The 23,005-nt window shown below is 32.5% G+C and overlaps 3 protein-coding genes across 3 annotated transcripts; 1 reads left to right on the forward strand and 2 right to left on the reverse strand.

The window, feature by feature from the left end:
* The first annotated feature begins 360 nt into the window (after window positions 1–360).
* Window positions 361–744, forward strand: LOC126661498 (classical arabinogalactan protein 1-like). Its single transcript, XM_050355350.1, has one exon. It carries the CDS (start codon window positions 361–363, stop codon window positions 742–744), a length of 384 nt encoding a protein of 127 aa, XP_050211307.1.
* Window positions 745–13,047: 12,303 nt separating this feature from the next.
* On the reverse strand, window positions 13,048–14,920 carry LOC126661499 (lysine-rich arabinogalactan protein 19-like). Its single transcript, XM_050355352.1, has 3 exons — window positions 14,508–14,920; window positions 14,377–14,444; window positions 13,048–13,112 (listed from the first exon to the last, which is right to left on the reverse strand). Exons 1-3 carry the CDS (start codon window positions 14,918–14,920, stop codon window positions 13,048–13,050), a joined length of 546 nt encoding a protein of 181 aa, XP_050211309.1.
* A 2,101-nt stretch (window positions 14,921–17,021) lies between these two features.
* On the reverse strand, window positions 17,022–21,942 carry LOC126660683 (bifunctional riboflavin biosynthesis protein RIBA 1, chloroplastic). Its single transcript, XM_050354287.2, has 7 exons — window positions 21,670–21,942; window positions 20,722–21,097; window positions 20,400–20,621; window positions 19,405–19,727; window positions 18,719–18,848; window positions 17,879–18,175; window positions 17,022–17,620 (listed from the first exon to the last, which is right to left on the reverse strand). The coding sequence occupies exons 1-7, from the start codon at window positions 21,720–21,722 to the stop codon at window positions 17,357–17,359; spliced, it is 1,665 nt and encodes a 554-aa protein (XP_050210244.1). The 5' UTR covers window positions 21,723–21,942; the 3' UTR covers window positions 17,022–17,356.
* Window positions 21,943–23,005: the final 1,063 nt, after the last annotated feature.

A 23,005-nucleotide genomic window follows, 5' to 3' on the forward strand; every position in this document is an offset into this window, starting at 1 on the left:
TGAGGAATAAAATCACTAATTTATACCTTTCTCATATATTCGACCGTTATAAAAGTAGTAATAAAATAATAAAATTCCCCAACGGCTATGATTACTTTCCTATATTATATTCACACAAAATCAAAGTATCAAACCACGTGTACGTCCATGATTTCCTTACAGCTATAGAACCTTTATTTCCATTGCCAGCCAAATTCTTAGTTGTTCCACTAAATTTTTCATCATACTAATCCAACGGTCCAAATACTCTCCTCCATCACTATAAATATGCTTCACTTCAACTCTATTTCCTCACTGTCTGAAAATACTTAAACACTTTCTCTCTCCAAAAACTCTCTCAATTTTCTCTCTCTAAAAACTATGGCTTACTCCAACACTCTTTTCTTGGTGCTAACTGTCGCGTTTCTTATCGGATCCGCCGTGGGACAATCTCCGTCGCCATCTCCATCAAAATCTCCGGTAGCTTCTCCTCCACGTAAAGCAGCTGCTCCTACACCAACTCCGGCTGTTAAACCACCGTCATCTGCACCGGTGACTTCCCCGGTGACTGCACCTACTCCGTCCACCGTTGAGTCACCACCGACGCCTTCTGCTGCTTCTCCATCTCCGTTTGTTCCTCCTTCTACTATCTCCATTCCTCCTTCTGAAGCTCCCGGACCGGCACAGAACGGCGCCGTTTTGAACAGATTCTCTGTGTCTGGATTTGTTGTCGTTGGATTATTGAGTGCCGTTTTAGCCTTTTAAGAGTTATTTTTTGTTTATTTTTACTAATGTAATTTGATAGAGTGATGGATTTATTATATTTACATTTATTTGTTTATTTAATTATTTAATTTTGATGTTGTTCATACTTTGGTTTCAATGAGATTTTCCTATTTGATCGTATAATTATAATTCGCCATTTAATAAGAATTTTTTTTTGGGACAGTATAATAAGTTTCCTTAAGAAAGTAAAAAGAAGTAAATATTTTGGCTATTCTCAAAAAGAAAAAAAAATCTACTTTAATTCAAAATCTAATATTTCTATAAATAAGTATATTCTTATAAGTTTTTTTAAGAAAGAAAATAGAAATAAATCTTTTAGCTAGTCTTAGAAAGGAAAAAGATATAAAAGTTTAAATTCAAAATCTTATATTTCTATAAATTAAGTATATTCTTATTGAACTTATTGAACACACTATCAAATTTTACATGTTTAAAAGTTTTACAATGATAAATTGATAATTGTTTTTAACTTAGTCCTAATTGATTTTGTTGTTATATTTTATCACATTTTATTATATTTTTACCAATTACTCTTTAAAAATTTAAGTATAACATTAACAATAAAATATACACTCTCCATCCTAAAAAAATTGTGCATTGTCTCTTTTCATCATCCAAAAAAGTCTATTAATTGTAGTATTTAATAAGAATGTAATAAAAAAAAATCATAATGTTGTTAAAATCTAAAAATATTGATTATGTTTTTCTTAAACGGTGTAAACATGACAAAAATTATTATTTTTGAACAAAAAAAGTATAATTGTATACGACAGAAATATAAAATGTCCCTTTAAAAACACCTTTATATTAAAAAGAACCATTATTTGTAGGATAATTCATAAATAAAATAAAATGTTTTAATATATTTTATATATTTAAACGGACTTTTAATCTTGACAATTAAAGTACGAACAATCAATTTTTAGAATACAAAACACTGAAAATCGAATAATTTTTTGATAAAAAATGGATATGGGCACACAATAACAACTATATGATATATGTTATGGTTTTACATTAGCATTTTGTTAGAAAAATATATTGTAAATTGTAAATAGTTTATTTTTAAAATTATTGAGATTGTGGATTATTATTTTTTCAACTATATATTATGTTTATGAGGATTTAGTTTTTTTTTTTAATGCTTCTTTTTACTTCTTCTGTCTTCTTTTTAAAGCAAAATAGCCAGCTATACATGGCTATGCTTAGTAGAAGGGAAAACAAAAGTATGATTGGTCTGTGGTGTATAATTGAATCATTTCACAGCTGCAATTATGCCAATTCCACTGCCAGATTATCATCACTTTTTTGTTTTTTTATAAAAAAAATAAGTATGGGCGATTGGCTGCAGATGCACCAAACTATTCCAAATTCATTTGAATATAAACTTATTCAATTAAGGGAAAAGGGTCATCTATGCCCCTAAGGTTTGTCTATAAGATCAAATGAGCCCTTAACGTCCGGAAAGGTTCAAATATGCCCCAACATTTTAAAAAGTGAACAACAAGGCCCTAATTGTGACTTATAAGTGAGACGTTGGGGGCATGGTTGTCAAAATTAGGGGCCTGGTTGTTCAATTTTTAAGACGTTAGGGGCATATTTGAACCTTTCCGAACGTTGAGGGCTTACTTGATCTTCGAGTCAAACGTTAGGGGCATAAATGACCCTTTTCCCTTCAATTAAATACAAGAAATCAAAATTTATAGTCAAATAATAATGTCGGAATTAATTTTATATATAAGCGTCCAAAACTAATGATACTCAGCTCTGAATTTACATTTTCAGTCAAATTTCAGAATTTATAGTTCATTTCATTTAAGTTTTTTTTTGATGGATTCATTTCATTTAAGTTATCTAATAATTAATGAATTAATTTTAAGAGTTTGTTGTAAACTGTGTAAACAATTATGTAGTATTACTTATAAAAAAGTTGTATTTTCATGTAAATAAACATTTTTTTTATATCACTTCAAAATATTCTTTAATTTGTTTAGGGTTTCAATTAATTTGAGTTAATATTGCTTATAATATTTTATCATATGTAATATTTTAGGTTTATATTTGATTAAATTTTAGTTTATTTTCAACTGAGCTCGAGTTTAAATTATCTTTTTTTGTTATCAAATTGTTTATGAGTCAAATTTGAATCAAATTCCAACCTATGGAATTAAACTAAAAACGAGTAAATTATATTCAAACGCAAACTAATCGAGCTTAAAATTACCAGTTAAATCTAAATAAATATTGACACATCCAATTTGACTCCATTTCAAATACATTGCATATAATAAAAAGGAATAATAATGACGTTGTTTTGTTATATTTGAAAATGCACTTTTGTTACCTTAAACGGCATCGTTTTTGTCAATTAAGGACTCAAAAATAATTGTTTACTAAGTTGAAGAACCAGATGAATAAAGTGTAGTTTAAGGACATGGAATTGGATTATTCCTAATAAAAAAGAAAAAATTATCAAAATAGACATGCTCATTTTAGTCCTTTCAAGAAAAAAAAATTAGAAATGACAACGAGATGGGTGGAAAAGCCACCTCCATCCTCATCCCCGATTTTATTAAAAATCTCAATCTCAGTATCCGTTTACTTGATGTGATGGACCCATTTCCATATCTATCCTTATTCCCATGAGATTTTCTATATCCATAAGAATTATCATTCTCGTTTAATTTTAGATATGATGGTTTTTGTTCGATTTTTAAATTAAAGACTTAAAATATTTTAAAGAAAATGTCATTAAATATAACTCTAATTTTGAAAAAGTCGTATCTTTAATTAGAAAAAATTCCATTTTTTTATTTTAAAATATGAAAATAAATTCCAATTTTAAAATTTGAAAAAGCTACAACTAAATGCTAAACTAACATGCACATCTGCATTTTTTATTCTTTCGATCAATATATAAATATATACAATATTTTATTGTTTATTATTAAATTAATACTAATAAAAATTAAATTGAATAAAAGTATAACAAAATTAAAATAAAATTATCTCATTTTTGTTCTTTGTTGCAACATTACTTTGCAATGTCCAGCCCCTTAAAAATCATTTTTTGCACACTTATTGTTCCGATTAGAAGTATTATGTTTATACCCTCTTCTATATGGATTACTTTTTTTTGTCTTCACGACTGCGAGCAAAATTAGGATTTAAAATAAGAGGTCGTTCAAATTCGCGATTCTCAATTCCAATTCTTATATTATTTTCCATTAATATCAACTCCATAACATATATTCTGCTATTCAAATTCAATAAATCACTCTTTAATTTTTTTAAATGGCTTTTACGAATTCCATTTTTAATTTCCATTAATTTATAAATTAGAACAATTTTAAAATAGATGTACCGTTTCTTAATACCTTTTATATTCTTCGGTCATATATGGATAGCCACTAGAAGAGTTATTTTTAGAATATGGTCTATAAACAACGAGAAATTCTTATGTAGACCCAGTCTATCACGTTATCCGTGGACTAAACCAATCATATCATAACACCTTATTAAAATGAGGGTATTCTTGTAATTTCGTTTGTTATTTGCATACACTTTTAAATAATGATATTACAAGAATACTCTCATTTTAATGAGGTGTTATGATATGATTGGTTTAGTCCATGGATGACGCGATGGACTAAGTTTACCTAAGAATTTGTCATAAACAACATTTATGGTCTTCTCCATAACATAAATGACCATATACATTTCTATCGATAAATTCTTAGGTAGAATCAGTCTACCACGTCATCCGTAGACTAACCTATCACATTTTGACACGTTATTAAAATAATGGCACTATCATAATATTACTATCCAAAGATGTAAACAAGTAATGAACAAAATTACGATAGTGCCATTATTTTAATGACGTGTCAAAATATGATAGGTTAGTCTATGGATGACGTGGTAAACTGGGTCTACCTAAGAATCTCTCATTTCTAAATTGGCTCATTTAGGCCACTAACGTTTTTCAGAAAATGACCATATATGTCCCTGACCATTTTAAGGGTGAGGGCCTAAGTGAGCCTAGTAGTAAATCCTGATAATTATATCCTAGTAGTAAATAAAACAAAATAAAAATACAATTGGTAAAAATAATATAAATTTAAAATTTTAATAAATTATCTATTTTAATTTATAAAATTTGTCATTATTAAAATAATTTTATCATTATATAAATTTTTGTCAAAAAAGTTTATTATATACAAATTTATGAACTAAGATATCATAAAAATAGTATAAAATTATGATTGTATTATTTTTATTAATTAGATTCTTTATATTTTATATATTTGTTAGATAAAATTATTGCAATTCATAAAATTAACATATCAAATTATTAAAATTATCTTTTAGAGATTTTCAAAAAAATGAAATTACAGTTTTAGATACATAATTTTTTTATTATTGTTATTTATACTAAGGTTCTTGGTGGAAAACAAATATTCTTATTGTTTAGGTGATGCAATACAGAATGTTAGATAAAGATTTTTGTCAAAGATGGAACACAAAGCACAAAGAGGGAGACCTCAATCTGTATATATAAATCTCCTAACCCTTCTCTTTAAACGTGCTCCCAACTTTCACGGCAAATGATCTTTAGCTTTGGAAAAAATAAATAAAAAACATAGAAGAATAAACGAATATTAAACCAATAAAGCAATTTAAATAAATAACAATAATTAGAAAAATATTTTCTTGTTCTTGGAAAATGCTTTGCTCGTTGTTCTTATCATAGGTATTGTCAATTGTGGTATGTAGAGTTGTAAACAAGTTAGCCTAATCGTCGGCTAATCAAGATTGACTTGAAAAATATTGATGGTAGATTAGAAAAATTTAAGTCAAGCTAGAATGTTAATTAGGGAGACTTACGAGTCTAAATTAGCTTTTTAAATAATTTCTTTTGCTATATATTAATTAGTTTTAAATTTAGTTGTATATATTATATTAATTAGTTTATTTCATAATTTGTATTGTAAAATTTGAATATATAAATATGATTAATTTAAATGACTATTTTTATTTTTAAAGTCTGAGTCAAGCTTGATTTTTGAATAACTTAAATATCATTTGAATTTAAATCAAATTTGAAAATTTAAGCGCACTTGAGATCGGATTCAAGGTTAAGCTTATATAATATGAAAAAAAACTATGCTTTATATAATATTTTTTTGTAGCCTCTCTTTAATGTATTTTTGTCTTTTGATTAACACGTAAAAGAAGTGTAAGAATTGTTCTTAATGATTGTTGACCCATTTACCCCTACAATAGCATCTCAACTTTGGTCCAAAATTTATGGCGGGTAGGCTGACATCCAACTGTATAATCTTCTTTTAACAAAAATAGAATTTAGCTATAAAAATTCATTCAAAAAAAAGTTCATTTTGCCTCTGAACTTGACACAAAAGTCAATTAAGGATAGGTTCATGATTTTGAAAAAGGAAACAATTGATATATTGGCTCTTTACTTTTTTTGATGAGATATCAAAATATGACTAGAGCATCATTTACAAATTGGACATTTTTTTTAATTTATCAAATCTCATTAAATTGAATATGAAACAATTACATTTGTAAAAAACTCGGAATACTTAAAAACTAAATTCGATGACCTGACATGAAACAGACAACATGCTGCCTGATTCGCAGACCTTGCTTACAAAAATAAAAATAAATTACTAACTGTTTCGCGAATTAAGTGCAGTCTTCAATCACTCTTCGTTCAAACTTCTCCAAACACCCGCAAATTCACAGTATCCGATTCAAGTAACACTTGATATAACTCCTTCTAAAAAAAGAGACAACAACTCCTTTTAGAAATGAGACAACAAACCTTTCACAGAGAAAGGATAACAAACCTTTCATAAAGAAATGACAAAGTAAAACATTCATAAAAAAGACAAACAATAAAAAATAAATAAAACTAGTATAGCTCATAGACGAATCCATTTTATTACTGAAAGATCTTCAATCTATCGTCGCTTCTTGATAATTGAATTGTGCTTCGTGATAAATTTTAATCCGCCAGAAAAATAAAAAAGAATTGGTATGTTCTATGTGTTGGAAAGTTATTGAATTTAAAAATTAAAAAGGAAAAAGTGTCTTGTAACTTGAAATGAGAAGATAGAGAGTTTTGTGGTTTTCTCACATTGCTTAGAAAAACTCAATACATTGGGTTTATAAACTTGGTCTTTCTCATATGGGTTTGGGCCCCAAGGGGTACCCAGTTTTGTGAACGGGCTAGGAGTTACATCCTACTCGATTTACCACACACGCGCGCGCCGTCCGTCCGGTCGGCCGGCCGGGTCCGGGTTGGGTGGTTCGGCTAGCACTTTATTTTTTGCATACAAAAGTATTAATAATTTTTATTCAATTCTTTTGTAACTGTTATGACTCTCTGATTACCTCTCCACGTTTTTGGACTGTTGCTGTTTTCCTTCATTAATCAGAAATCATTTTCTGTATTAATTATTTACACAGCAGCTATATTTTCTTAGCCTATAAATACTGGCTTCACTTTTCATTTGAGAACACACAGAAAGACAGAGCAATACAAAGAAAGTGTTTTAGAGCTGATTTCACAGTGCAGTGTGATCAGTATTTCCGGCTGTTTTATCCTAGGGACGCCGCGGTTGATAGTCAGCTTTGCACCACCGAGCTGTGCCGCGAAACGTCTAAAAGAGAGCGACCTAGTCCGCGACTCAGCCTCATCATATTCAGTTTTACAGCAATTGTTTCAACAATTTTTAGACGAGTCCCTTTACAATTGCTGCCATGAATACCGATGAGGTTGCTGCCTACGGTTCTTCTACTGTTGATGCCAACAAACCATTCCGGTTTGAAGGCTTGCATTTCAAAAGGTGGAAACAGAAGACTGAATTTTTCCTAACCATCAAAAATGTGGTTTCTGTTTTGACAATGGCAATACCTGTCGTTGATGAAACTGCCGAGGAAGAAGAAAAGGAAAAACAGAACGGTGAACTTCAACAGTGGATGACTAATGATTACTTGTGCAAGAATTTTATTCTCAATGCACTAAGTGATGATCTCTATGATTACTACAATGATGGAAAGACTGCAAAGGAAACTTGGGAGGCGCTGCAAAAGAAATATGATACCGAGGAGGCGGGGACTAAAAAGTATGCAGTCAGCCGCTACCTTAAATATCAAATGAGTGATGAAAAATCTGTCGAGGCGCAATCCCATGAATTGCAGAAAATAGCTCATGAGATCATATCCGAAGGTATGGTTCTTGATGAACAATTTCAAGTTGCTGTTTTAATTGACAAATTACCTCCTTCGTGGAGGGACTTTAAGAATTCTCTCAGGCACAAAACAAAAGAGTTCTCGCTGGAAAGCTTAATCACTCGTCTTCGGATTGAGGAAGAGGCGAGAAAACAAGATCTAAAAGATGAAGTGCTGGTTGTTTCTAACAACACAAGGAAGTTTAGTTCGATGAGTCTGAAGCCTAATGGCAAGAATTTTAAGAATCAGAATCGCAACTCGAACCAAAACCAAAATGTGAATCGCAACAAAGCGAACCAGAATGGTAATCCTTCAAGGAACCATATTGTGAAACAGGCACCACCTGTTAAGAATGACCTGCCACCATTTCTATGCTTTAACTGTGGAAAACCGGGTCATATGGCACGCAAGTGTCGGAACAAGCCAAGTACTGCTCCACAGGCTAACTTGACGGAAGAGCCTTTTACGGCTATGATAACAGAAATGATGGCTGAGATCAACCTTGTTGGTGGATCAAGTGGTTGGTGGGTAGACACAGGCGCTAATCGCCATGTTTGCCACGATCGTGCTATGTTCAAAACATACACTGCCGTGGACGATAAGAAAGTATTACTGGGTGATACTCACACCACTACTGTCGCTGGAATTGGAAGTGTTGAACTGAAATTTACTTCAGGAAAAACACTAATCTTGAAGGATGTGATGCACACTCCTATGATGAGGAAGAACTTGGTGTCTGGCTATCTTCTCAACAAGGCTGGATTCTTTCAGACTATTGGTGGAGATATGTACACCATTACTAGAAATGGTATTTTTGTGGGAAAGGGTTATGCTTGTGAGGGTATGTTTAAGTTGAATGTTGAAATTATCAATAAAGATGTTGCTTCTGTTTACATGGTTTGTGATTTTAATACTTGGCATGCAAGACTCTGTCATGTAAATAAAAGAATAATTAACAACATGAGCACCCTAGGATTAATTCCTAAAATGAACCAAACTGAGTTTGAAAAATGTGAATTCTGTAGTCAAGCTAAGATAACTAAAAACTCACATAAATCAGTAATTAGAGAATCTGAACCTTTAGATTTAATACATTCTGATATATGTGAACTTGACGGTACCTTGACCAGAAATGGTAAAAGATATTTTATCACTTTTATTGATGATTGTTCTGATTTTACACATGTGTATTTGATGAAAAATAAAAGTGATGCACTTGACATGTTCAAGTTATTTGTAACAGAAATTGAAAATCAATTCAATAAGAAAATCAAGAGATTTCGCAGTGATAGAGGTACTGAATATGAATCTAGCTTGTTTATAGAATTCTATAACTCACATGGTATTGTGCATGAAAGAACAGCACCTTATTCTCCTGAAATGAACGGTAAAGCCGAAAGAAAAAATAGAACACTTACAGAAGCAGTAGTGTCTATTTTATTGAATTCTGGAGCTGCTTCTTATTGGTGGGGTGAAATTCTGTTGACTGTTTGTTATGTACTCAACAGAGTCCCGAAATCAAACAGGAAGATTTCACCTTATGAGATCCTAAAGAAAAGACAACCAAATTTATCTTATTTGAGAACTTGGGGCTGTTTAGCCTATGTTCGGATTCCTGATCCGAAACGAATAAAATTAGCAAGCAGAGCCTATAAATGTGTTTTCATTGGGTATGCAGTCAATAGCAAGGCTTATAGATTTTATGACTTGACTGCACGAGTTATTATTGAATCAGTAGATGCTGATTTTTATGAACAAAAATTTCCTTTTAAATTAGGAAATAGTGGGGGCGAATCATCTAGTAATGTTCCTGTGGTCAGGAATAATGAGATTACTAATGATAAAGAACCAGAAATCAGAAGAAGTAAAAGAGCTAGAATTTCGAAAGACTTTGGACTGATTTCCATGTCTATTTTTTAGAGGAGGATCCTACGAACCTCCAGGAAGCTTTAACTTCATTAGATTCTGATTTGTGGCAAGAAGCCATAAATGATGAGATGGATTCATTAGAGTCCAATCATACATGGCATTTGACTGATCTGCCTCCCGGTTGCAAAACCATAGGTTGTAAATGGATCTTAAAAAAGAAATTGAAACCTGATGGTACTGTAGACAAATACAAAGCTCGACTTGTAGCCAAGGGTTACAGACAACGTGAAAACGTTGATTTCTTTGATACCTATTCACCTGTTACTAGAATAACATCCATTAGAGTGCTGATTTCGATCGCTGCGCTATATGATTTGGTCGTACACCAAATGGATGTTAAAACTGCTTTTTTAAATGGTGAACTGGAGGAAGAAATTTACATGGATCAACCTGAAGGTTTTGTAATACATGGTCAGGAACAGAAGGTGTGCAAGTTAGACAAATCTTTGTATGGTCTAAAACAAGCACCTAAGCAATGGCATGAGAAATTTGATAATCTTGTCATCTCAAATGGCTTTAAAGTGAATGAAAGTGACAAATGTATTTACTACAAATCTGAAAAGGAACTTTGCACTTTCATATGTCTTTATGTAGATGACTTGCTGATTTTTGGATCAAATATTCATGTTGTGAATGCTGTGAAATCAATGTTGAGTGCCAACTTTGATATGAAAGATCTAGGTGAAGCGAATGTCATTCTTGGCATAAAGATAACTAGATCTGAAAAAGGAATTTCTTTAGATCAATCTCACTATGTTGAGAAAATTCTAAAGAAATATAACTACTTCGACTGTAAACCTGCATGTACACCTTATGATCCAAGTGTAAAACTTTTTAAGAACACTGGTGATAGTGTACGACAGTCTGAATATGCGAGCATCATTGGCAGCCTTCGGTATGCCACTGATTGTACTAGACCCGACATTGCATATGTCGTTGGATTACTGTGCAGGTTTACTAGTAGACCTAGTATTGAGCATTGGCATGCTATTGAAAGGGTTATGAGATACCTTAAAAGAACAATGAATCTTGGATTACATTATCTGAAGCAACCTGCTGTACTTGAAGGGTATAGTGATGCAGATTGGAATACATTGTCAGATGATTCCAAAGCCACGAGCGGCTATATTTTCAGTATAACTGGTGGAGCTGTTTCTTGGAAATCAAAGAAACATACGATTCTGGCTCAATCTACGATGGAGTCAGAAATGATAGCACTAGCTGCTGCTAGTGAAGAAGCAGGATGGCTAAGAAGCCTGCTAGCTGAGATTCCTTTATGGGAAAGACCGATACCAGCTGTGTTGATCCATTGCGATAGTACCGCGACTATTGCAAAAATTGAGAACCGTTATTATAATGGTAAGAAACGACAGATACGTCGTAAACACAGCACTGTTAGAGAGTTTATCTCAACAGGGGCTGTTAGAGTAGATCATGTACGCACTGATGATAACTTAGCAGATCCTTTGACGAAAGGATTAGCTAGAGAGAAAGTCCATAAAACCTCAAAAGGAATGGGACTATTGCCTATTGAATGAATCATCCATAATGGTAACCCGACCTAACTGACTGGAGATCCCAAGAAATAGGTTCAATGGGTAATAACAAGTTATGAATGATATGAGCCAGAACATGCAAAATTAATGCATGATTCCTAAAGCGAGAAGAGGATGAGTTAATAGAATCTCTTAATGAAGTCTATACTCCATATGGAGTGGAGTACCTAGCTATAGGAGTACTCTTGATAGCTTCACCTTTGTGAATGTGGAAGTGGGGCCGCTTCCTATAAAATTTGAGGCAAAATTTCTAGAGCGTTCACTAAACTGGGATAGACGTGCAGGGCCATAAATGCACGGGCTTTAGAAAAACACTTATGAAAAGAACGTGCGTGGTTTGATGTCCGAGATAGAGTTCAAGACTCCGAGTCACTCTTGTTGAATCAGAATCTTACTCACTACGCAAAGGTTCAAATTGAAAGATACCTTTGTCTATGCACAATCTTAACAGAAATTGCTCGAGAAACTATTTTTAAAAATTCAAAATGGGGGATTGTTGGAAAGTTATTGAATTTAAAAATTAAAAAGGAAAAAGTGCCTTGTAACTTGAAATGAGAAGATAGAGAGTTTTGTGGTTTTCCCACATTGCTTAGGAAAACTCAATACATTGGGTTTATAAACTTGGTCTTTCTCATATGGGTTTGAGCCCCAAGGGGTACCCAGTTTTGTGAACGGGCTAGGAGTTACATCCTACCCGATTTACCACACACGCGCGCCGTCCGTCCGGTCGGTCGGCCGGCCGGCCTGGCCTGGTTTGGGGTGGGTGGGTGGTTCGGTTCGGCTAGCACTTTATTTTTTGCATACAAAAGTATTAATAATTTTTATTCAATTCTTTTGTAACTGTTATGACTCTCTGATTACCTCTCCACGTTTTTTGACTGTTGCTGTTTTTCTTCATTAATCAGAAATCATTTTCTGTATTAATTATTTACACAGCAGCTATATTTTCTTAGCCTATAAATACTGGCTTCACTTTTCATTTGAGAACACACAGAAAGACAGAGCAATACAAAGAAAGTGTTTTAGAGCTGATTTCACAGTGCAGTGTGATCAGTATTTCCGGCTGTTTTATCCTAGGGACGCCGCGGTTGATAGTCAGCTTTGCACCACCGAGCTGTGCCGCGAAACGTCTAAAAGAGAGCGACCTAGTCCGCGACTCAGCCTCATCATATTCAGTTTTACAGCAATTGTTTCAACACTATGAAATTAAAATAACATAAATAAAAGGGGTGGTTACTGTTAATAGAAAAGTTAAGTCATTGACGGCTGCCGAAGAAAAAATAAGAAAAAAGTTTTAGACGGCTAGGGTTTGTTGGAGAGAAAAGAGAAAAGAAGACGGCTAGGTTTTTTTTTATAAAATAGATGAATTATTTTAAATTGAATGAGTAAAACGAGTTATGATATTAAATTTATGGTATTTTTTTAAACTCATAAATTTGAGTTTAATTGATTTCTTTTTTACCATTAGGAGTAAAATGAACGTTGTTGAATTTTACTCTCAACGAAAGTGAGTCAAATTCAAGACCTCGTCAAACGACTAGAAATATTTAGTCACTATACCAATAAACACTTGGTTTGCTTTAGCCATAGCCAATAGGTAAGCTGTCAAAAGAAATCAATTAAGGGCACAAATGGACATACTTCAAGATTGGTTCACACTTGTGGCATTTTGTGTAGACAAATTCGAATAAATTAACATGTTTGTACATTATTTTCCAACATAGGACAAGATAACATCATTTTGTTACTTCAAAAGTAATGTGTCATGTTAAATGAGTTAAGGTAACAAATTTTCAAGTCAATTGATAAGAAAAATTAGTTTAAACTAATGAGATTTCACTCTAATAATTCAAAAAAAATCAATTTATTTGTATTCCTAACAATTCACTCGAAAATTTTAATTATTTCTATTATTTTAATAATAAATTTTCGAACATTCAATCAAGCAAGTGATTATAATTCCATTCCATGTTTCAATCATTAATCTTTTTTTAATCAACTATATATTAAACTAAAAGATTTTCTTGATGGTTTATGAAAAATTAATTATATTAAATATCAAAAACTGAAACTGCCCCCGATAACTATTAAATTAAATAGTATTTAGTTACTATGCATGCAATTTTATTTTTATGAATAAAAGCTTTATTAAAAAACACAAAAAATAGTAAAACTCCACTGCTCAAAGAGTTTATGCCAGAAAAAAAAAAACAAGTTAAGAGAGAAATGTACTATTCAAATTTCTAAATAAATCTAAACCCGAATAAACAAAAGAAGGATGTTATTTACACTTGTAAAACAAAGCCGCACCAATGAAGCACCGAAAAATAACATCAATTGGAGAGAAATTCTTATGCTGAAAAATTTCTTCTATTACGACATTTTCAAATTTTTCAAATAAAAATAATTCAAATAGTAGTCTAATGGTTTGTGCATCGACCATTTGGCACAATAGCTATTTATTGAGAACAAAAATCCTCAAAAAAAGAAGGCATCACTCGAACTATACCCGACAACTGAAAAATATCATAACAAATTTTCTTTATACATGAAAATATGATCTTGAGTCTGATATCACCACAAATATGACAGTCCACATTACCATGAAAAATAATTTTTCCAGAAGTAAGAAAGGAGAGCATCGGAACACTTATTATTCTTGCAAAGTTTTAAATCCATTCTTACTCAAATATGAAGTATTTTGACATTACATATATGATCTAGAATTGGATTTTGTTCATTTTTATCATAAGGTGCATATGTCTTATAATAAATAATAAAAAAAATCAAGTCAATAATTAATTCAAAATTGTAAGTTACTAGTAATTAGTAATAGGATCAAAGAAATTGTAAATAATTAAATTACCATAATCCATAACAATAACCGTAATAACAGAATAACCACCACCAACATACTCACTGACCTTAGTCAACCTTCAACAGTTACAAAAAGAAAAAGAAAAAAGTACAACGCAAACATTTTTCAGACCAATCTACATGACCAAAACGGCAGCGAAGAGACCAAAAGCAACAGTTCCAGCACCATAAATTCTATTCAACACGGCACCGTTTACTCCAGGACCTGGAGCGTCAGCCGGCGGGGATGAGATAACGGAAGCAGGAGGAGAAGCCTCTGAAGGTGGCGGAGAAGGAGGAGACTGAACCTTAGCCGGAGTCGGTGCTGGAGTAGTAGTACTGGTCTTTGGAGCTTGAGCGGGTGGAGTGGTTGTTTCTGCCGGTGGTGGAGCAGACATAGGAGCGGTGGTGGAGGATGGTGGCGGTGATGATGCAGACGGAGATGGAGAAACCTTAGGAGAAGAAGCCGGTGAGGGTGCAGGAGATTGAGCGAAGGTGGAAGTGAAGAGTAATGCAACAAGAACGATCGAAACGGCGACGTTGAGGTGGGCCATTCTCTTCTTAATAATTTAGGTTAAAGACACAATGGGAAAAAAGAATGTTGGGAAATGAAGAGATGGCTGTCTTTGTGTAGCTTGAGTAAGAAGGTATTTATAGGGCATATGTTGGGATTTAAATTAATAAGGTTTCGTAGACAATAAGGTGTAGAAATATTAGAATATTAGATAAAATAAAGGATCATTTGAGTCCTTAAATTTATGAACCAAGCTCTTATAAGTCAAATTTATTCCATTTCTAAATATTAAGACCAATTCTATCCGCTATTATATTTTCAAAATGCATGAAAAGCAATTGTAAATATGTTTTCATTTCGATAAAATTATTTTATATATTTATAACTTTGACTCTTTTGACAAATATATCGCAAAAAAAAATTAGACAGTTTGCTTCATCAATTTAAGGAGTTGAGTCAAAAATGTCCAAATCCCAATTTAATCAAAATTATGAAGTTTATCTTTTAAAAGTGGACTAATCAAATAAGCTCATGTAAGAAATTCATGAGATATAACACGCTTGGATATTATTTTCAAAATTTATAAAATTAACGGATCATCACGAATGTTTTTAAATATATATGTTAAAATGGTCAAAATAATAGGTATATGCAATCAGTTTTTCTTTTATTTAATATTTTATGCAAATTTCTACATGTTTTTATTTATTTATTATTTTATGTAAAATCCAAAATATTTGTATTTAATATATTCACAGTTGCTTTTCACGAACTCTGAAAATATAAAATGGATATAATTTTACTTATTTAATGAGTTATGGACTAAATTATTAAAATATACTAAGTTTAATTATATAACTCTGTTTTATAAATTTAAGGACCCAAATGATCTTTTGCTCATATTACATAATAATAAGCTTATCATTTGTTTCACATAATGGGAGAGCAATAAAAACAATAATGTATTGTGATGTTATGATGAGTGGGCAACTACTAAGACAAAAATAAAAATTAACCTCTTTTCATTTAAAAAAAAGTTTAAAATGATCCTTCATTTAGAGAAAAATTCATTTTTAATTAAACTTTAATTAGCTTAGGTAAAAAATGAAGAACTATTTTAAACTTTTTTCTTAATGAAAAGAGATTAATTTAGTGCCTCGGGGTAGAGGTGAAACATAAATACATACGTCAGGGTATAAATGAATTTTTTCCTAGGTCATGGTATAAACGAAAAAAAAGTTCAAGGTGGGTGGTTTTTAAGTAATTAAGCCGAAAAAAAAATGAAAGGTGAGTAGTTTTTGAGCCTTTTTGCCTTAATCTTATTAAATTATTATTGATGAGGAAAATTTGGAAAAATACAATAAAGACTCGCTTTATTTTCTAAAATGACAAACATTATGGATTACATTTTATTTTCAAATGCAACAAATATCATAAAATAGAGAAAATAATACAAAATATTAAATAGAACATTGCGGATAAACAATATTCATTATCTGTATAATTTAGACATAATGTCCCAAAAAAAGGTGTTTGCCGCTTTTATCCATTTAATTATTTCTTTTAATTTTATTATTTGAAGTAATTTCGTTTCAGTTGTAGTTAAATTTTCCTAATGGAATAAAATCACGGATGGCCTATTGAAGCTAAATATATCCAGATAATTAAAAGTATCTCCAAAAAGGCTTAATACATAGTTTGACCCTTGAACTTGTACCCTTTTACCCATCTAACCTCTAAACTTAACGTCTCACCTATCGGACCTCTGAACTTGTTAAATAATCCGATTTGACCCCTGAACTTGATAAATATGTAAATATTAAACCCTTCGTGTCCACCTGTCACTTGAAACATTCTAGAAGAAATTGTGTACGGAGGGGTTCAATGTTTACGTATTTATTAAGTTCGGGGGTCAAATCGGGTTATTTAACAAGTTCAAGGGTTCGATAGGTGAGACGTTAAGTTTGGGGGTTAGATGGGTAAAAGGGTACAAGTTCAGGGGTCAAACTATGTATTAAGCCTCTCCAAAAACCACAAAATTGTATACTTCTTCATGAAGAGCCATCAAAAAAGTTACCATATCTAATTCTTATAATAATTAACTTGTTCTACAATTAACAGAACAGAAAGGCCGAGGATAATTTGCACAAAATTATTACTATATATAATCTAAGCCAATGCTTATAGATTGTCAAAAAGAATTACAGTGGATAGAAGCTTCTCTTACAGTGACAGAAATCAGAAAACACAATAAGAGATTCTATTACACAGGATTTTCTCCAACTTACAGACAACTTCCAGCAGAGCTTTAGCCAATCATGTAAGCATTATTATGATCTTTTTTGCTTACTCAATCATGAAATGAAAGAATTTGAACTCGTAAACGTAAGTCAATTCAATAGATAAAGTTTTACCATCGTCATGTTAAAGTTCTTCGAGATCTGACGGTTGATTTGTGAGCACCGCATTGACATTCTTATCTATTAGAAGAAGCATCTGAAGCAGTAGTATCAACCAGGGAATTAGTGATGAGATTGCTTAAGCGGCCGTTGAATTCGACTCCGTAGATATGGCCCATTTTCGCACGTTTAGTTTCTAAATACTTCTTGTTTTCCTTTGTGATAGTTGTTAATAGTGGAACCCTACCTACAACCGACAAACCGTAACCCTTGAGACCAATGTACTTGGCGGGGTTGTTTGTCATCAATTTCATTGTTCGGACACCCAGTAACTGTAATATCTGCAATGTTAACACATCAAGTTCATTATTAGATTACTAGAGGATGGAAACCTTATAACCAGTGGTGGGTTATTCTAGATCAATTAGCATGTGGTTACTTTAGCTTAAATAGCATTTTGAGTTCTGGGTATAAGCTGCATTAAAATTTTAGTAGGACGAGTTATGCTGCCTATGTGAAACTGCATGCTTGAAACCGAATTAATCGGCACCTAATATGGCAATCAGATACTGAGTGTTTAAACAGTAGGAAAAAAATACCTGAGCACCAATGCCATATTCTCGTGAATCAACAGGCAAACCGAGATCTTCATTTGCTTCAACTGTATCACGCCCAGCATCCTGTAGGTTGTAAGCATTAAGCTTGTGGCCTAAGCCAATGCCTCTTCCTTCATGCCCACGAAGATAGACTAATACACCTCGGCCAGCAGCCTCAATCTGCTGCATTGCAAGAGCCAGCTGGTTCCCACAGTCACATCTAGCAGACCCAAATATATCCCCCGTAAGGCATTCCGAATGTACCCTCACGAGAATATCCTGCCCATCTCCAATCTCACCCTGTTTGGAGAACAAAGTTGAACGCAAGTAAGATCTCCAATTTAGAACAGAATAAATGAAGCATGTGTGCATCTTTCGGCAGCATTAAAATTGAATTTTGACATAATTTTAGCTCTTGAAGATACTGAAAAGAGAAAATTGAACTCTCTGGTTTATGTTTAAGGTAAGTTGCATTCCGAGCTTGAAATTTATCAATACAAGGACAAGCTCATAAAAACTACTGTCACATCCTAATTTCGACTTGTCATAACCATCAACTTGTCCAAATTAACAGTTACTGATGATTTGGCACAACACAGTACAACCCTTTTAATATGCTCTTGATTTGATGAGAAAAAGAAAAGGCAAAATCAAAAGACTACAAACAAAAAAATTGCATACAGAACTATCATCTCCATCACATTCAACTCTTTAAACAATCTAGTTGGCTTCTGAATGAAATCCCAACAGAATCAAGCGGGAACTATAATTATATTTTGATAAAAATAACTGACTTTAGAGTTTTAAAGCACAAAGAGTAATGAGTCTATAATTAGTGCTCACCTTAACCATAGCAATATGTTCAATGCCATCCAAGATGGATCTATAACAGTAGGCTGTAAACGGGCCCCACATTGTCGGAATCCTAGCAGCAGAAGAACAATCTACTAACTTTTCTCTCTTCCTCTTATACCTGTCAATTACAGAACACTTCATTAATTCATGTTTTCATCATCACAGCATGACGTGCATTTTGCTTGCAGTTCCCTTTTAAAAATGACAAATTGTTAGCCAGAGTGTGTGGCAAAGCACATGCACCTTTTAAAATGCATAACTAACATGCTTGAGGGTTTCATACGTATGTGACAGAACAATAATCAACGCCACTATTATCTACTTATCTTGCTTTATTTTATTTTTATATAGCTAATAATTATAATGAACACAATTATGGTCCATTGCATAAAATGCTGATTGGTTCTAGAGATAAAAAGTAATGGCATCGATGTCTTTCCACGCTAAATGGGAAGTTCAAATTAGCAATATATTCAATGACAACGCAAAACAGCTGTCAGAGACATGGTGTACAGCAACGTCAAGGTGTAATATAATTGAAAAGTATGAATGTGTTTGCTTCACAAAACTCGTTGGCAAATCATGAAATAAGGAAATAAGAGGTCAGAGAAGATGCTTAAAGAATAATCCTTGTGCATACACTGACAATCCACAACGAACGTGACACTGTTTACCTGATTAAATCAGCAATAGATATAATTTTCAAATTCTGCTGTTCTGCAAATTGACGAAGCTTTGGCAACCTAGCCATGGAGCCATCATCATCCACAATCTCACACAGAACTCCAACAGGCTCAAATCCAGCTAGAACAGAAAGATCAACAGCAGCTTCTGTATGTCCAGCTCTTTTCAGAACACCACCCTCTCTGTACCTCAGCGGGAAAATGTGGCCAGGTCGGTTGAAGTCCTCAGGTTTTGAATCTTTAGATGCAAGAGCTAAAACCGTTGTTGCCCTGTCCTGAGCTGAAACTCCTGTGGTTGTACCATGTTTAGCGTCCTACAAGAAGATATTCACAGGAAACACTTAGTTTTAGATTATTGCAGTAACGTTGATTGAATTTTGTCTAGAAAACTAAGGGCATAGAACTCTAAACCTCTGCTTCAACAAGATATGAGGGAATAATCAATCACTAAGCACAAAGTATTTATCTTTTCAAAGAGAGACATTCAGTTCTGCTTTTTTCGTATTTTTGTCCTTTCCGGGAAAATAAATAAAGAAACTAAAATGAACTAATTGTATGTTTCTTCCAATAAATGAGTTTACTATTTCCTCTAAGACAGAACATAAAACTACTAAAACAGCTAATCAGAGCAATGAATTCAGCTACTTCTAGATGATGATAATAAGAATTGAAGCACAAGGGAATATAAGAGAAAAAGAAGCAATTACATAATATCCTAGCTTTAAATTTACAAGGACTTCACTTTTTTCGTAATTGAAAACATTAGATTATTTGCTTCCACAGAAATTGATATCCTCTGAACTATAGATCTCGCATATTATAAACTTAATATAAAAACAAGAACCACATTTTCAAGTGAAACACGACCAAAACAATGCTCAAAAATTTATAACTGCTTCAAGTGAATGAGATGTGTTCATATTTTGATATTTTGAATATATTTAAGTCAATCAAAAGCATAAAATCTTCAGTAAAAGATTACATACCACTGTCACCGTGAATGCAGTACGAAGTTTTTCATCATTTTCGTTTTGGGTTACCATCAAAGGGAGTTGTAACCTGTCAAGATATTCCCCTGCCATGCTGACACATACTATTCCGGTACCATGCTTGACAATGAAAGCCATAGCTTCAGGTGTCGCTAATTGTGCTGGCATAATAAGATCCCCTTCATTTTCTCTATCTTCATCATCTACCACCACTACCATCTGCAATCAAAAATGCAATCAGCACACGAAAAAATGGGATAACAACAACCGAAAGTACATAGTTCATAAAAATGCTACCAAGATAGAGTAAAACAACTACCTTTCCTTGACGAATATCTTCAATGGCCTGAGGAATGGAGGAAAAACCTTGTGTAGGACGATCCAAATCATACTCTTCATCATCAACAGGAAAACCATTGGGCATAGGAGCAGTATCCGCTGCCAAAGTTGCAAATGCTACCGCATCAGGCTGCAACTTAATTCCAACTGAATCATTATCAATCAAAGCCCCATTTGCTGCACCATTATTTCTACCGGAATACGACAGTAGATCACCTTCTTCCGATACTAAAGCAGCTTGAGTATTGGGGACACTCTTAATACTTAAAGAAGATTTGGAACCCGACGTGCTCCCATTTGCTGAAAGCCAAGTAACTCCATGTAACCCATTGAATAATTTAAAGTTCCTCCTTCCACTGTATATAAAGTTAAAGGAATCAACAAACATATCAGTACAGCTAAAGTTCTTCGTAAATTGCTCATGAGTAGTATTGATCTAGACACAAATAGCCTAGGTAACACGGACACTTCATTCAATCAACGTGTCTTGTTTCGAAATATTTCGGACACTTCACGTTTCGGACACAAAACTTTTTTTTTTCATAGAAGACTTTAAAATAACACTATTTCGCCATGTCCGTGTCCGTGCTACCTAGTCAATAGCTAAAATTCTCGTAATTTTACATAAACAGAAGCTAATCAACTTAATGGATTCAATTAAAATACAAGTGATGAACACAAATTGGATACCTTTTAAGCTAATTACAATCAGAAACAAGAAGTATCATTGCTTTAACACACTATGAAGTTGTTAAATTGTTTGATCTATATTATGAAAAGAAAAAAGACAAAAATTGGTCAAACAACATAAAAATACCAAATTTCAAGACCAAATTACAACAAAACAAAGACCAATTCACCACTAAAAATATCAAATCCTTAAAAAAAAGACAGAAAATTTGAGATGGGTACAGGAGAAATAACTTACAAGGAACACGGTAGAGCTGTTCTAATTGTTGTTGAAGGGTTAATGGAAGCCATTGTTCTTCTTCTTTGTTTGATTAAAACCCTTCTCTAAAATATAAAAAAGCTCCAAAATTTAATGGTTTAGGATCTTGAAACCAAATGGGTTTTGCTTGATTGTTACTTATAGAGCTTTATATTTTTGAGAGGGAAATAACAAAGAAGAAGAGGCAAAATTGAAGAAGATGAAATTAACAGAAACAACGACGAATTTTCATTGTAAAGAATTTTCTGTATTACTTATTCCTGCGGGTGATGTCGGTTTTCTGTCACCGGCCAATAATATTGGCGTAAGACTTTTTTTATTTCTTTTCATTAAATTGTTGATTTATTATTGGTGACTATTTAGATGAACTTTTTTTTTTACTTAATTGGAAACGAGATTTTTTTTTAAAAATGAGATTTTGTTGGAGAACCTAAATGCTACCAAATTTAGCCATGTTTAAAGAAAATCAAATAATTATTTATGCATAATAAAATATTATATACAGTGTCATTAGTAAGTATAAACATCAAAAATATTGGAAAACATCAATAAAATAATTTTTCAAACTGAAATTAAATTACATAGATAACAAAATAAATTGTATTTATTTGAGTTAGATTTTTTTCTTTTTAATCTTAACAAACCATCATATGAATAATTATTTTATTTATCATATAGATTATAAAAAAATTATCTTGCAAATAATATTGCATGACAAAGCACTCATGTTCAGGTATTTTTAACCAATAACCTTCTGACTCAAATTATATAGGGTTTTTGACATTTTTTTGCCTCTCTACAAAAAAAAAATCTGAATTTATGCCTCTTGTAAAAAAAAATTCCCGTTTTGCGCCTGGCCCCACACAGCCCGCTATATAAAATAGCGGGCTGGTCCTTAATTTGGGTGATTAATTACCCAGATTAAGGACCAGCCCGCTATCTCATATAGCGGGCTGGTCCCTCCTCCCCAATCATTGGGGATCTGCCCCAATAATTGGAGAGAGAGTGTTTTATTTTTTCCCCAATTATTATGACAGATAATGATTGGGCAATAATTATCAAAACCGGTTTTTTTATTTTAGACATGATTTTTTCTTGGTTAAATTATAATATCAACCAACCTAAAAACCAAACCAAATTTGGTTCGGCTTGATATTTTTAAAAAAAAATGAATTTTGAGTTAGTTTGGTTTTGGACTTTATTTTTTTAAAACTGTAAAATAAATTGAACTAAAATAATCGATCAACCGATAATCCAACCAAAATTGACGGGTTAGTTTAATTTAAAAAATTTACATCCTCCAAAATTTTGGTTT

This window comes from Mercurialis annua, linkage group LG8, assembly GCF_937616625.2.
Source record: "Mercurialis annua linkage group LG8, ddMerAnnu1.2, whole genome shotgun sequence".
NCBI classification, from domain to species: domain Eukaryota; kingdom Viridiplantae; phylum Streptophyta; class Magnoliopsida; order Malpighiales; family Euphorbiaceae; genus Mercurialis; species Mercurialis annua.